General features: G+C 30.2%; 2 protein-coding genes across 4 annotated transcripts in view; both read left to right on the top strand.

Annotated features, from left to right (window-relative positions):
• LOC111621750 (cytochrome P450 3A8-like) overlaps positions 1-5008 on the top strand; it is a 23325-nt gene extending 18317 nt beyond the window's left edge. The window contains exons 6-11 of one of the 2 annotated variants that reach the window (XM_023363981.1): positions 2935-3053; positions 3302-3425; positions 3500-3660; positions 4076-4164; positions 4259-4402; positions 4499-5008. In XM_023363981.1, coding sequence (XP_023219749.1) covers positions 2935-3053; positions 3302-3425; positions 3500-3660; positions 4076-4164; positions 4259-4402; positions 4499-4673 — 812 coding nt within the window. In that variant the 3' untranslated portion in view covers positions 4674-5008. The remainder of the gene's footprint in view (positions 1-2934; positions 3054-3301; positions 3426-3499; positions 3661-4075; positions 4165-4258; positions 4403-4498) is intronic. The other variant, XM_023363982.1, reaches the window with a different exon arrangement.
• A 4782-nt stretch (positions 5009-9790) lies between these two features.
• The window catches only part of LOC111621751 (cytochrome P450 3A19-like), a 10561-nt gene continuing 5569 nt past the window's right edge, over positions 9791-14782 (top strand). The window contains exons 1-7 of one of the 2 annotated variants that reach the window (XM_023363984.1): positions 9791-9978; positions 11031-11149; positions 11419-11521; positions 11596-11756; positions 12172-12260; positions 12355-12498; positions 12595-12757. In XM_023363984.1, coding sequence (XP_023219752.1) covers positions 9927-9978; positions 11031-11149; positions 11419-11521; positions 11596-11756; positions 12172-12260; positions 12355-12498; positions 12595-12757 — 831 coding nt within the window. In that variant the 5' untranslated portion in view covers positions 9791-9926. Of the gene's footprint in view, positions 9979-11030; positions 11150-11397; positions 11522-11595; positions 11757-12171; positions 12261-12354; positions 12499-12594; positions 12758-14782 lie in introns of both variants that reach the window. The other variant, XM_023363983.1, reaches the window with a different exon arrangement.

The raw sequence follows: 14782 nt of genomic DNA on the forward strand, positions 1-14782 counted from the left end.
TGAAAAATCAAGCAGGAACTAGCCAGGAAAGCGAGGTGTTTAAAGACAGCCATTTTTTTTCACATGAGAACGGATTAATCATTTTTACATTACTTTTTATGGGAAAGGTTGGTTCGGTATACGTCCTATTCGGTATAAGTCCAAACATCAGGAACGGATTAAGGTCGTATACCAAGATTCCACTGTATATTATATTCACTGAATTACTGCGGCAATTATAGAGCGCGAAATAGACGTGCCATTACGCTATTACTGTGACAGATAGCACATACCACTTGCCTGTGTGTAGTGTAGTAGTGTTTGGCTCTTGTACATTATACTTTTCCTGTTATCAGTAACCGGCATAATAGAATTATGCCGGTTATGTATCTAACTCCGTTCAGGGAAACATTTTTAAATTGAAATAACGTAACTTGCGTTATAAATCGGAAGTTCAGATATAGTTAATCCGGTCCTCATTCTCTTACGATTTTCATGTCTAGTCTAGGCTTTCATCTATCTAACTCATTTCTCGATATTAAGGAAAGACAGAGATGGACTGATGACAGTGTGAATAAATAGGTCTGCAATTTTTTCAAATTGCAAAAATAGGTCTAAATAGGTCTAAATTCAAATTGCAGTCCAATAAGTAGGCCTACTGTACCCTCCAGTAACCGAATCTATAAATCCACCGAACACCAGTAGTCGTTCGTGGGTTCGCGCATGGCCAACGAACCACGTGGCTACGTGGAGTTTTCTAGTTTTTCTTCCCGTTAATAACACTTAAATTGAAGCCAGATTTACATCAAAGTCTTTCTGGGATACATCCTCCTTGGCAAATCGCTCGCCTGTAGCGTTGCTGTAACCAAATAAACCAAACCAATTTTAATAATTTTTCTATAAATGCGATATTTACGAAAACATATCTAACTATCAGGAAACCTGGACACACCGCTCCCTCCCCTGATTTCCTCTTCCCTTAGTAACTCATAAACCCACTTTATCGATAATGCTTAAGATATTGTAACATTCAGCCAAATTAATGTACTGTACATGCAACGATTTTAAGGCACAAAGTAGAGCTGGAAGTTTTTTTTGTGCCGATGTTTATTTTTTCTATCTATTATACTACAAGGTGACATTGCTTCATTCAAAAACCCTTCACTTGTACTTGTAGTCTGTGTAATGTACACTTTATTCACTTGTTGTCTTATTGTCAAATCTGCTTCCAGTATTCTTATGCTGCAACTTTCAGAACTTTTCTTTAATTAGATGTTTTTGCTGAGATTTACTTTTTCAACCTGGTTTCACAAGCTTTTTTTTACTGGATCACATAAAAACAATTATTTTCGCATTTTTATAAGACATTTTTATTTAAACAAGTCTTATATGAAGTCTTTCGAACATTAAGGTTAGTAACTTTGATTACATGTGAGACCATAACAACCTATCCAACACGAATCACTTTTCAAATATTAATATTAGACCAATATTTATTAGTAGTCGTTGACATCCTCTCACCCAGGAGGTGAACAACGACTACTTTTGATCGAATTTACGTCATCCTCCATCTGCAACAGTTCCTTCTTTTCGGATTCACCGTATGGTGACATTCGAATAGAAAAATGACATAATACAAGGTTACTAGTCTGTACAAAATATGCTTTAAGTGATTTTCGAAGATGCCGAGATTAAATATTTGGTCTATTTTTCGCGAAGTTTGGTTGGTTGGCAGATTACCATCTGTTATTCGACTGTGAATGGCACAGTTTCTTAGAGTTAACATTAGGAAAAATATATCTTTAAAAATTTTAAATATCAATTTTCAGTTGCTGTCTACTTGACTAATGAAATTCTGCCATTTCGTACCGTCCGAGTGTCGCAATAAACATGACAATGGTAGGCTAAAATAACCAAACTGTTTTTACGGTTTTTGTTTTAATATTTGTTATATAAAAGTATTTGATTTATATAACTACAAATGTTATCTTACGTAACTGTTTAGCACACCGAGTGACCAATCTAACATATTTTAAAACATTTTTATTCCTTTACTGTACACAATTTAAAGAATTTTAGAATGGTTAGATTGTCACTTGGTGTGATAATTCATTATGTAAGATAACCTTTGTACGTATGTGTATCAAATTCTATAATAAGTTATAATATAATAGAAGTGTTAATTATAAATCATAAATTTATTTTAATGTTTTTAAATATGTACTATAGTGATGCCGCTTGTATGGCAGCATGGAAACGAGTGCGTTTCCATTAAGAGGATCCACATTAGAGGCGCGATTGAGATACTTTCTGCCACGCGATTATCTAAACAGTTCCTCGTAATAACAATAACAGCCATTAAATTATCTTATAGACTACTTAGCCAGGGCAATCGAGAACTTCTACGAAGGCACGGGATAAAGCGGGCCCTTTTATTAATTTTTTAAACAAATGAAATACATAGAATGATTTTTATTAATAAAAAATCAATTTAAAAATTTTTTGTTAATGAAAATACGTTAATATATAGGTAACCTATAGGAATAACTCCGAGTCTTCTTTTCCTGGGTTTGAGAAAATTTTTCCTGCTCCCCTCCCCTCGCGACATTCCTATCTAGCCGTCCAATAGGTAATCTACACTGGCTGTTCTCAACTTTTTTTTTGCCTACCCCGAGCCTTCTGTGCATAGAGATGTAGCACTAAGTGGCATTTCATGCGTTCTGTTAGAAATAAGAAAACCGTCCGTTCAGAACCGTTAATGTAGAAAATCGAACGAAAAAATCCACTTAGGCCGAAAGGCGTTAAAATTTTTCAAAATATGTACCGATATTTACAGTGGAAAGAATAATGTGTGATAAAAATGCACTGTTAAACAAACAAATATGCATTTCTAAGTAAAATTGTAATAATATTTCCAACATAAGATTATATTCATATTTTACTTTTAATTTTTAGTTTTGATTGCGCCGAAGATAGTTCGTTACTTCAAGATAGAAATTTTCCCCCGTAAGGTATTGGATTACTTCAGGAATGTAATTTTGAAAATTTTAGAAGAAAGAAAAGAAAAGAAAATAGTAATTACTTATTATTTTCTTATATACAATATTAATTTACTAAATAGGCTATAACAGATATCTAATTAACCATTTATATTTTTTACCATTACTTGATATAGTATAAAACGTGTAGACATAATGTTATAAATAAAATTGTGTATCGTTTCGACATCAAATTTTAATTAGTCTATTTTTTTCTAAAATAAAGAAATTTTATTTACTTCATATTTGATGTGTACAATAAATATGATCTTCGCTTTGTATAGAGAGGTAATGATTTTCTTCAGTTAATGATGGACGCCCAAGAAGGGATTCTCGAAAATAGTACTGAAGATTTGAAAGAAGCTTCAAACGAAATAAATAATTACCAGGTGCAACATAAACACAAAAGTATTAAATTATTTTTATTACGTGATATATTTTATTTAAATTAATAACCTGTTAAATATTAATTTACATTACAGCCATGACGATTGATGAAATTGTAGCTCAAAGTATTTTATTTTTTATTGCTGGGCACGATACGACAACTACAGTGTTAACATATTTTTGTTACCAAATGGCATTAAATCCAAAATTGCAAGAGAAACTGCTAAGAGAAATAGATGAAACGTGGCAGCAATATGTAACTTAAATCTAGTCTTTATTCATTACATCAATAATATTATTATTTTAAAATTACTTTTTGTTCCTAAAACATAATACCTTCTGAATTTTACGCAGAAGACAAAAAGCTTTTCTAATTAAAAAATATATAATTTATGGTTTTATCCTTATTTGAAAGATGTGAAGTCATGTAAAAAGATACAAAATATTTTATTTTCAGTTTAAATTTACAAAAAATTTATTACATAATAATATAAGTAATACAAGAGAAAATAATCGTTTTTCTTCGTTCAATTTGAAGGTTTTAACTGAACCACTTACCTACAAAAGTCAATTTTCAAGTTTTATTCAGAAAACAATCAAAATTAGTTAATGCAATTCATATATAGTACAACATAGTTAAATCATATATGAATAATAATTATATATTTCAGGGTGATATAAATTTTGATATTCTTTCCAAAATGCCTTATCTTGATGCTGTTTTAAATGAAACATTAAGAATACAGAACCCGGCAGTAATGTAAGTACCATTTAACTTATTTAAATCTTCATAATCAATAGTTGAAAAAATATAAGTTTAAAAGACGTTTATTAATTTTTATTTAATGTTACAGGTTGACGAGAGTAGCCGCTGAGGATTATATTCTACCTAATACTGGAATAAAAATTAAAAAAGGAATATCTGTTGTAATGCCTGTTTACGGTATGCATCATGACTCTGAATGGTTTCCAGAACCAGAAAAATTTAATCCCGAAAGGTATTTCATAAAACGTTTATGTCGTTCATACTAATTTTTTTTTACATTTTTACAGTAAGTATACTCTTTAATTATGACTTTTATCACCGTGTTTAGATTTTTACCAGAAAACAGAAATTTAATCCAACCATTTTCATTTTTACCTTTCGGAGATGGTCCTCGACATTGTATTGGAATGAGATATATCAATATGGTTATGAAGTTGGGTATAGTTCACCTCTTGCGCAATATGAGACTAGTCGCTACCGATGAAACAATGGTAAATAATTAATGTTAAATTGCATTTATATAGATTTATAACATAATAATCTCATAATTTTATTATATACACAAACATGCTTATGTATACATATAATTATTGTAAACATACTGAATATTACTAATAGTAGAGAAAGAATATATATAGTAAGATATAATTATTCTATAGAAAAACCGGGGCAGAACAGAATACTTAAGTTATTATTCTTGAACCTTGTCTTTGTAAAATAATAAAGGATACTCATACACACTTGGGAATGAACAAGTTTATTTTTTAACTACTTGAAAACACAATATTTTTTCAAAACTACCAAAAAATTAAACACGTCAGTTATTATGATATAAAGAAACATGCACTTTGGTCTGTTCTATTACTTAACACTTACTTTTATTACTTAAAAATAACTTTTAATTGTAAAATAATTTATCGTTGGTTATTTTTAAGTAATAAAACAATACAGAACAATGTAGTTTTGTATTTTATCCCTATATAATTACAAAATACAATTTATCCCTGTGCAATTCAACTAATTTTGACAAATTTTGTCAAAATGAGTTGTATTACACATGGAACACTTGTTTGAAAACATTTAAAAGATTAATTAAATAAAAAACTTTTTTAATTAACGCAAAAATTCACAAATGAGAATAGCATCTTTCTAGTCACTGTCCACTCCAGCACATGTATATGGACTCATTTGAGGCAGTTCAAGAAAACGCTGGAGATACTCCCTTTAACAGATCTGACCAGACGCACAGGTTATATTTAAATATTGTGAATCTACAGTTTACAATATTACATTACTTTTGAAGAATTACAATATATATACAGTACATAAATCTACAGTTTAAAGTGCAATTTAAAAAAAATAGCAGTGCGTATAACATTTAAAATTAACTTGTTTGTCTTATCACAAGAATAAGAATCAGTAAAATTGCAATATCTAGAGAAAGGGATGAACTCTGTTGCAGCATGTTGCCAACTCAGTAATCTCGAAAGGGCAGACATTCGCTGTAGAGTCTGTTATAAAGTTCTTGCAGTTTCTATGGCCAAAAAATATAGGAAGTCTCTTCTGCCCGATTTCTTCTGTATTGAAATGCATAACGCGCTGAGCATTATTTGGGCTGCAATTTGAAAACATTGTAGACCGTCTGTCCGGCTGTTTGTCTGTCTTTTCTTAATCTCAAGAACGGAGTTAGACAGATGAAAGTAGAGACCATACATGGAAATTTTAGTGGCAGGAGATCCCGATTAACTATATAAAACCTTCAACAATTTCTAGTGGAAAAAGTATGATACCCAGCGGCAAGACAGTACTAATTTCAGGTGGAAAACACATATTTTAAATTAAATAAATTTAAAATATGATTAAAAATTGTAGCCCGGCATTGTGACGATGTCACAATAAATAATTGTATAGGTTTTGAGCCAATATTGATTCTTATTGTCTTTTTCCGTAATCGTGTCTTCTGTACTTTTGGCAAATTTCTTCTCCTTTAAGGTGTACAAAATTTCATGGATCGCCTTAAATTAAGAAGTAACTTTAAAATATTTATCGAACTTATTAACTTCTATAAATATTTTCTGAATTTTTATTCACATGACTAGTAAAAAGGCTTAGACTATAAGAAAAACTTTGTATCCCACTAAAATATTCATATGAACAATGTCTCGACCCCCACTCTTCCCATCGTGTACAATGATGAACTTTCGCGACTCCTCTTCCTTCCTTAAACTGTACACGTAATTACTGGGCGGTTCGTAGCATTCAGCAAAGTATTGGGCCTATTTAAAATGATAAATATTTATATAAAAACAGAATCAATAGTTTAAATAAGAGAAACAAAAATTTTTAGTTGTTTAATTAATAAGCTTAAAATTAATTTAATTAATATTGACATCTTTGTACCAGAAGTGTTTATAAAAAATTAAATCTTTGTTTAGATTTTTATGAATTTAATGAAATTGTTATGTACCATTGCTTATTAATTGCCCATAATAAATTAATTTATCTAAACTTTGTTTCAATTATTATTCAAAAATACAATAACAACAATAATAATTGCAAAAAATTTCAACAGTAAGAAAATGTTTTTCACAGCAATTTTAGCTGAAAATTCTCAACAATGAACTAAAGAAATGAATATAGAATTCAAATTCCTTTATTCTTATATTAAATATAAATAGTGAAGCAGAATTGGCTACTTTTCTGTTATTATTACAGTGAAGCGTCAAAATGATAACTTCCTTGTTGATGTTCTTTCGGTCTTGCTTATTGATGTTCTAATATTCATTCAGAATTTACAGATTTTAACTTTAAAATTATCAGTGTAACTTTGTTTAAATGTAGTCATTTTATAAATTATATTTTGAATGTTTGTAAATGTATTCCTACATTCCTGGCTTAAACATAAAACACTTAAATTTGGATAACCGTGTATTTGGAGTTTACAGAATTAAAATGTTAATTTACGCGTGTTTTGGCAATCCGAATGGGATCTGGCCCAAATTAGTCCGGATTTTCGCATTCATTGAACTTCGTTTGACAAAGTATATGAAACTATTCAAGGCTTTCATAGATATCGAATGAGCTTTTGATACAGTATAACACTTTTAGTTGAAAAATTAAGAGCTAAAGAAACTGAAGAAACATTTTTCTCTGCCGTGCTTAAAAATGTGAAGAAAACACGCAAAACTCCACATGACCAGCATAGTCACGAAGCGCGAAACTAAATAACTGACTACCAGTGTTCATTGGTTACTAAAGTTTGTATGGCAAATTATTTATTGTAATAATTTAGTTGCCTTGCCCATGAGTAACAACATAATAAACTTCTAATTTATTTTGTATACTTGTACTTTCTATATATTAACAGGACTTATTATACTGGAAAATTATGGATGCAGATATCTAGTCTTACAGTTCAAAAATAATGTTCTTTATTTAGTTCACCTGAACACATACACTTCAAACATGTGTTTCGGACTTGTTCGTTCCTCCTCAGCAGGCCTTCAAACGACACTTTCTATAATTAACAATAATCAACTATAAAAACATTTTTCGGTACAATTATCACTAAAAATTTAACAAAGAACATAAACATTTCCCGACAATAAATATTTAAAACTCTTACAACTTCTGTTTTTCCAAAATTCACTATATTTCCACTTAAACTTCCGATCCACAACAACCATACGATTTTGCACATTCCTAATTTTTTAACATTAAAATCATTTTAAAANTCGTGAAAAATGAAGACATTATTAAATCTGCTAAAGTTGCGAAAGGGGTTTAAACAATTTCTAAACAGAGATCGAAGACATTAGATCATGTTGAGAAATTGCTTTTGCTTTGGATAGCTGAAAAACAGTGTGCTAGAGACAGCGTATCACAACCATTTAGTTGAGAGAAAGCTAAAAAGATACATGCTGATCTCATGAAAAACCAAGCAGGAACTAGCCAGGTAAGCGAGGTGTTTCAAGCCAACCATTTTTTTTTCACATGAGAACGGATTAATAATTTTTACATTACTTTTTATGGGAAAGGTTGGTTCGGTATACGTCCTATTCGGTATAAGTCCAAACATCAGGAACGGATTAAGGTCGTATACCAAGATTCCACTGTATATTATATTCACTGAATTACTGCGGCAATTATAGAGCGCGAAATAGACGTGCCATTACGCTATTACTGTGACAGATAGCACATACCACTTGCCTGTGTGTAGTGTAGTAGTGTTTGGCTCTTGTACATTATACTTTTCCTGTTATCAATAACCGGCATAATAGAATTATGCCGGTTATGTATCTAACTCCGTTCAGGGAAACATTTTTAAATTGAAATAACGTGACTTGCGTTATAAATCGGAAGTTCAGATATAGTTAATCCGGTCCTCATTCTCTTACGATTTTCATGTCTAGTCTAGGCTTTCATCTATCTAACTCATTTCTCGATATTAAGGAAAGACAGAGATGGACTGATGACAGTGTGAATAAATAGGTCTGCAATTTTTTCAAATTGCAAAAATAGGTCTAAATAGGTCTAAATTCAAATTGCAGTCCAATAAGTAGGCCTACTGTACCCTCCAGTAACCGAATCTATAAATCCACCGAACACCAGTAGTCGTTCGTGGGTTCGCGCATGGCCAACGAACCACGTGGCTACGTGGAGTTTTCTAGTTTTTCTTCCCGTTAATAACACTTAAATTGAAGCCAGATTTACATCAAAGTCTTTCTGGGATACATCCTCCTTGGCAAATCGCTCGCCTGTAGCGTTGCTGTAACCAAATAAACCAAACCAATTTTAATAATTTTTCTATAAATGCGATATTTACGAAAACATATCTAACTATCAGGAAACCTGGACACACCGCTCCCTCCCCTGATTTCCTCTTCCCTTAGTAACTCATAAACCCACTTTATCGATAATGCTTAAGATATTGTAACATTCAGCCAAATTAATGTACTGTACATGCAACGATTTTAAGGCACAAAGTAGAGCTGGAAGTTTTTTTTGTGCCGATGTTTATTTTTTCTATCTATTATACTACAAGGTGACATTGCTTCATTCAAAAACCCTTCACTTGTACTTGTAGTCTGTGTAATGTACACTTTATTCACTTGTTGTCTTATTGTCAAATCTGCTTCCAGTATTCTTATGCTGCAACTTTCAGAACTTTTCTTTAATTAGATGTTTTTGCTGAGATTTACTTTTTCAACCTGGTTTCACAAGTTTTTTTTTACTGGATCACATAAAAACAATTATTTTCGCATTTTTATAAGACATTTTTATTTAAACAAGTCTTATATGAAGTCTTTCGAACATTAAGGTTAGTAACTTTGATTACATGTGAGACCATAACAACCTATCCAACACGAATCACTTTTCAAATATTAATATTAGACCAATATTTATTAGTAGTCGTTGACATCCTCTCACCCAGGAGGTGAACAACGACTACTTTTGATCGAATTTACGTCATCCTCCATCTGCAACAGTTCCTTCTTTTCGGATTCACTGTATGGTGACATTCGAATAGAAAAATGACATAATACAAGGTTACTAGTCTGTACAAAATATGCTTTAAGTGATTTTCGAAGATGCCGAGATTAAATATTTGGTCTATTTTTCGCGAAGTTTGGTTGGTTGGCAGATTACCATCTGTTATTCGACTGTGAATGGCACAGTTTCTTAGAGTTAACATTAGGAAAAATATATCTTTAAAAATTTTAAATATCAATTTTCAGTTGCTGTCTACTTGACTAATGAAATTCTGCCATTTCGTACCGTCCGAGTGTCGCAATAAACATGACAATGGTAGGCTAAAATAACCAAACTGTTTTTACGGTTTTTGTTTTAATATTTGTTATATAAAAGTATTTGATTTATATAACTACAAATGTTATCTTACGTAACTGTTTAGCACACCGAGTGACCAATCTAACATATTTTAAAACATTTTTATTCCTTTACTGTACACAATTTAAAGAATTTTAGAATGGTTAGATTGTCACTTGGTGTGATAATTCATTATGTAAGATAACCTTTGTACGTATGTGTATCAAATTCTATAATAAGTTATAATATAATAGAAGTGTTAATTATAAATCATAAATTTATTTTAATGTTTTTAAATATGTACTATAGTGATGCCGCTTGTATGGCAGCATGGAAACGAGTGCGTTTCCATTAAGAGGATCCACATTAGAGGCGCGATTGAGATACTTTCTGCCACGCGATTATCTAAACAGTTCCTCGTAATAACAATAACAGCCATTAAATTATCTTATAGACTACTTAGCCAGGGCAATCGAGAACTTCTACGAAGGCACGGGATAAAGCGGGCCCTTTTATTAATTTTTTAAACAAATGAAATACATAGAATGATTTTTATTAATAAAAAATCAATTTAAAAATTTTTTGTTAATGAAAATACGTTAATATATAGGTAACCTATAGGTAACCGAGTCTTCTTTTCCTGGGTTTGAGAAAATTTTTCCTGCTCCCCTCCCCTCGCGACATTCCTATCTAGCCGTCCAATAGGTAATCTACACTGGCTGTTCTCAACTTTTTTTTTGCCTACCCCGAGCCTTCTGTGCATAGAGATGTAGCACTAAGTGGCATTTCATGCGTTCTGTTAGAAATAAGAAAACCGTCCGTTCAGAACCGTTAATGTAGAAAATCGAACGAAAAAATCCACTTAGGCCGAAAGGCGTTAAAATTTTTCAAAATATGTACCGATATTTACAGTGGAAAGAATAATGTGTGATAAAAATGCACTGTTAAACAAACAAATATGCATTTCCAAGTAAAATTGTAATAATATTTCCAACATAAGATTATATTCATATTTTACTTTTAATTTTTAGTTTTGATTGCGCCGAAGATAGTTCGTTACTTCAAGATAGAAATTTTCCCCCGTAAGGTATTGGATTACTTCAGGAATGTAATTTTGAAAATTTTAGAAGAAAGAAAAGAAAAGAAAATAGTAATTACTTATTATTTTCTTATATACAATATTAATTTACTAAATAGGCTATAACAGATATCTAATTAACCATTTATATTTTTTACCATTACTTGATATAGTATAAAACGTGTAGACATAATGTTATAAATAAAATTGTGTATCGTTTCGACATCAAATTTTAATTAGTCTATTTTTTTCTAAAATAAAGAAATTTTATTTACTTCATATTTGATGTGTACAATAAATATGATCTTCGCTTTGTATAGAGAGGTAATGATTTTCTTCAGTTAATGATGGACGCCCAAGAAGGGATTCTCGAAAATAGTACTGAAGATTTGAAAGAAGCTTCAAACGAAATAAATAATTACCAGGTGCAACATAAACACAAAAGTATTAAATTATTTTTATTACGTGATATATTTTATTTAAATTAATAACCTGTTAAATATTAATTTACATTACAGCCATGACGATTGATGAAATTGTAGCTCAAAGTATTTTATTTTTTATTGCTGGGCACGATACGACAACTACAGTGTTAACATATTTTTGTTACCAAATGGCATTAAATCCAAAATGGCAAGAGAAACTGCTAAGAGAAATAGATGAAACGTGGCAGCAATATGTAACTTAAATCTAGTCTTTATTCATTACATCAATAATATTATTATTTTAAAATTACTTTTTGTTCCTAAAACATAATACCTTCTGAATTTTACGCAGAAGACAAAAAGCTTTTCTAATTAAAAAATATATAATTTATGGTTTTATCCTTATTTGAAAGATGTGAAGTCATGTAAAAAGATACAAAATATTTTATTTTCAGTTTAAATTTACAAAAAATTTATTACATAATAATATATGTAATACAAGAGAAAATAATCGTTTTTCTTCGTTCAATTTGAAGGTTTTAACTGAACCACTTACCTACAAAAGTCAATTTTCAAGTTTTATTCAGAAAACAATCAAAATTAGTTAATGCAATTCATATATAGTACAACATAGTTAAATCATATATGAATAATAATTATATATTTCAGGGTGATATAAATTTTGATATTCTTTCCAAAATGCCTTATCTTGATGCTGTTTTAAATGAAACATTAAGAATACAGAACCCGGCAGTAATGTAAGTACCATTTAACTTATTTAAATCTTCATAATCAATAGTTGAAAAAATATAAGTTTAAAAGACGTTTATTAATTTTTATTTAATGTTACAGGTTGACGAGAGTAGCCGCTGAGGATTATATTCTACCTAATACTGGAATAAAAATTAAAAAAGGAATATCTGTTGTAATGCCTGTTTACGGTATGCATCATGACTCTGAATGGTTTCCAGAACCAGAAAAATTTAATCCCGAAAGGTATTTCATAAAACGTTTATGTCGTTCATACTTATTTTTTTTTACATTTTTACAGTAAGTATACTCTTTAATTATGACTTTTATCACCGTGTTTAGATTTTTACCAGAAAACAGAAATTTAATCCAACCATTTTCATTTTTACCTTTCGGAGATGGTCCTCGACATTGTATTGGAATGAGATATATCAATATGGTTATGAAGTTGGGTATAGTTCACCTCTTGCGCAATATGAGACTAGTCGCTACCGATGAAACAATGGTAAATAATTAATGTTAAATTGCCTTTATATAGATTTATAACATAATAATCTCATAATTTTATTATATACACAAACATGCTTATGTATACATATAATTATTGTAAACATACTGAATATTACTAATAGTAGAGAAAGAATATATATAGTAAGATATAATTATTCTATAGAAAAACCGGGGCAGAACAGAATACTTAAGTTATTATTCTTGAACCTTGTCTTTGTAAAATAATAAAGGATACTCATACACACTTGGGAATGAACAAGTTTATTTTTTAACTACTTGAAAACACAATATTTTTTCAAAACTACCAAAAAATTAAACACGTCAGTTATTATGATATAAAGAAACATGCACTTTGGTCTGTTCTATTACTTAACACTTACTTTTATTACTTAAAAATAACTTTTAATTGTAAAATAATTTATCGTTGGTTATTTTTAAGTAATAAAACAATACAGAACAATGTAGTTTTGTATTTTATCCCTATATAATTACAAAATACAATTTATCCCTGTGCAATTCAACTAATTTTGACAAATTTTGTCAAAATGAGTTGTATTACACATGGAACACTTGTTTGAAAACATTTAAAAGATTAATTAAATAAAAAACTTTTTTAATTAACGCAAAAATTCACAAATGAGAATAGCATCTTTCTAGTCACTGTCCACTCCAGCACATGTATATGGACTCATTTGAGGCAGTTCAAGAAAACGCTGGAGATACTCCCTTTAACAGATCTGACCAGACGCACAGGTTATATTTAAATATTGTGAATCTACAGTTTACAATATTACATTACTTTTGAAGAATTACAATATATATACAGTACATAAATCTACAGTTTAAAGTGCAATTTAAAAAAAATAGCAGTGCGTATAACATTTAAAATTAACTTGTTTGTCTTATCACAAGAATAAGAATCAGTAAAATTGCAATATCTAGAGAAAGGGATGAACTCTGTTGCAGCATGTTGCCAACTCAGTAATCTCGAAAGGGCAGACATTCGCTGTAGAGTCTGTTATAAAGTTCTTGCAGTTTCTATGGCCAAAAAATATAGGAAGTCTCTTCTGCCGGATTTCTTCTGTATTGAAATGCATAACGCGCTGAGCATTATTTGGGCTGCAATTTGAAAACATTGTAGACCGTCTGTCCGGCTGTTTGTCTGTCTTTTCTTAATCTCAAGAACGGAGTTAGACAGATGAAAGTAGAGACCATACATGGAAATTTTAGTGGCAGGAGATCCCGATTAACTATATAAAACCTTCAACAATTTCTAGTGGAAAAAGTATGATACCCAGCGGCAAGACAGTACTAATTTCAGGTGGAAAACACATATTTTAAATTAAATAAATTTAAAATATGATTAAAAATTGTAGCCCGGCATTGTGACGATGTCACAATAAATAATTGTATAGGTTTTGAGCCAATATTGATTCTTATTGTCTTTTTCCGTAATCGTGTCTTCTGTACTTTTGGCAAATTTCTTCTCCTTTAAGGTGTACAAAATTTCATGGATCGCCTTAAATTAAGAAGTAACTTTAAAATATTTATCGAACTTATTAACTTCTATAAATATTTTCTGAATTTTTATTCACATGACTAGTAAAAAGGCTTAGACTATAAGAAAAACTTTGTATCCCACTAAAATATTCATATGAACAATGTCTCGACCCCCACTCTTCCCATCGTGTACAATGATGAACTTTCGCGACTCCTCTTCCTTCCTTAAACTGTACACGTAATTACTGGGCGGTTCGTAGCATTCAGCAAAGTATTGGGCCTATTTAAAATGATAAATATTTATATAAAAACAGAATCAATAGTTTAAATAAGAGAAACAAAAATTTTTAGTTGTTTAATTAATAAGCTTAAAATTAATTTAATTAATATTGACATCTTTGTACCAGAAGTGTTTATAAAAAATTAAATCTTTGTTTAGATTTTTATGAATTTAATGAAATTGTTATGTACCATTGCTTATTAATTGCCCATAATAAATTAATTTATCTAAACTTTGTTT

This window comes from Centruroides sculpturatus, unplaced genomic scaffold (genome assembly GCF_000671375.1).
Source record: "Centruroides sculpturatus isolate CEXI.00-Female unplaced genomic scaffold, Cexi_2.0 scaffold21, whole genome shotgun sequence".
Lineage (NCBI taxonomy): Eukaryota > Metazoa > Arthropoda > Arachnida > Scorpiones > Buthidae > Centruroides > Centruroides sculpturatus.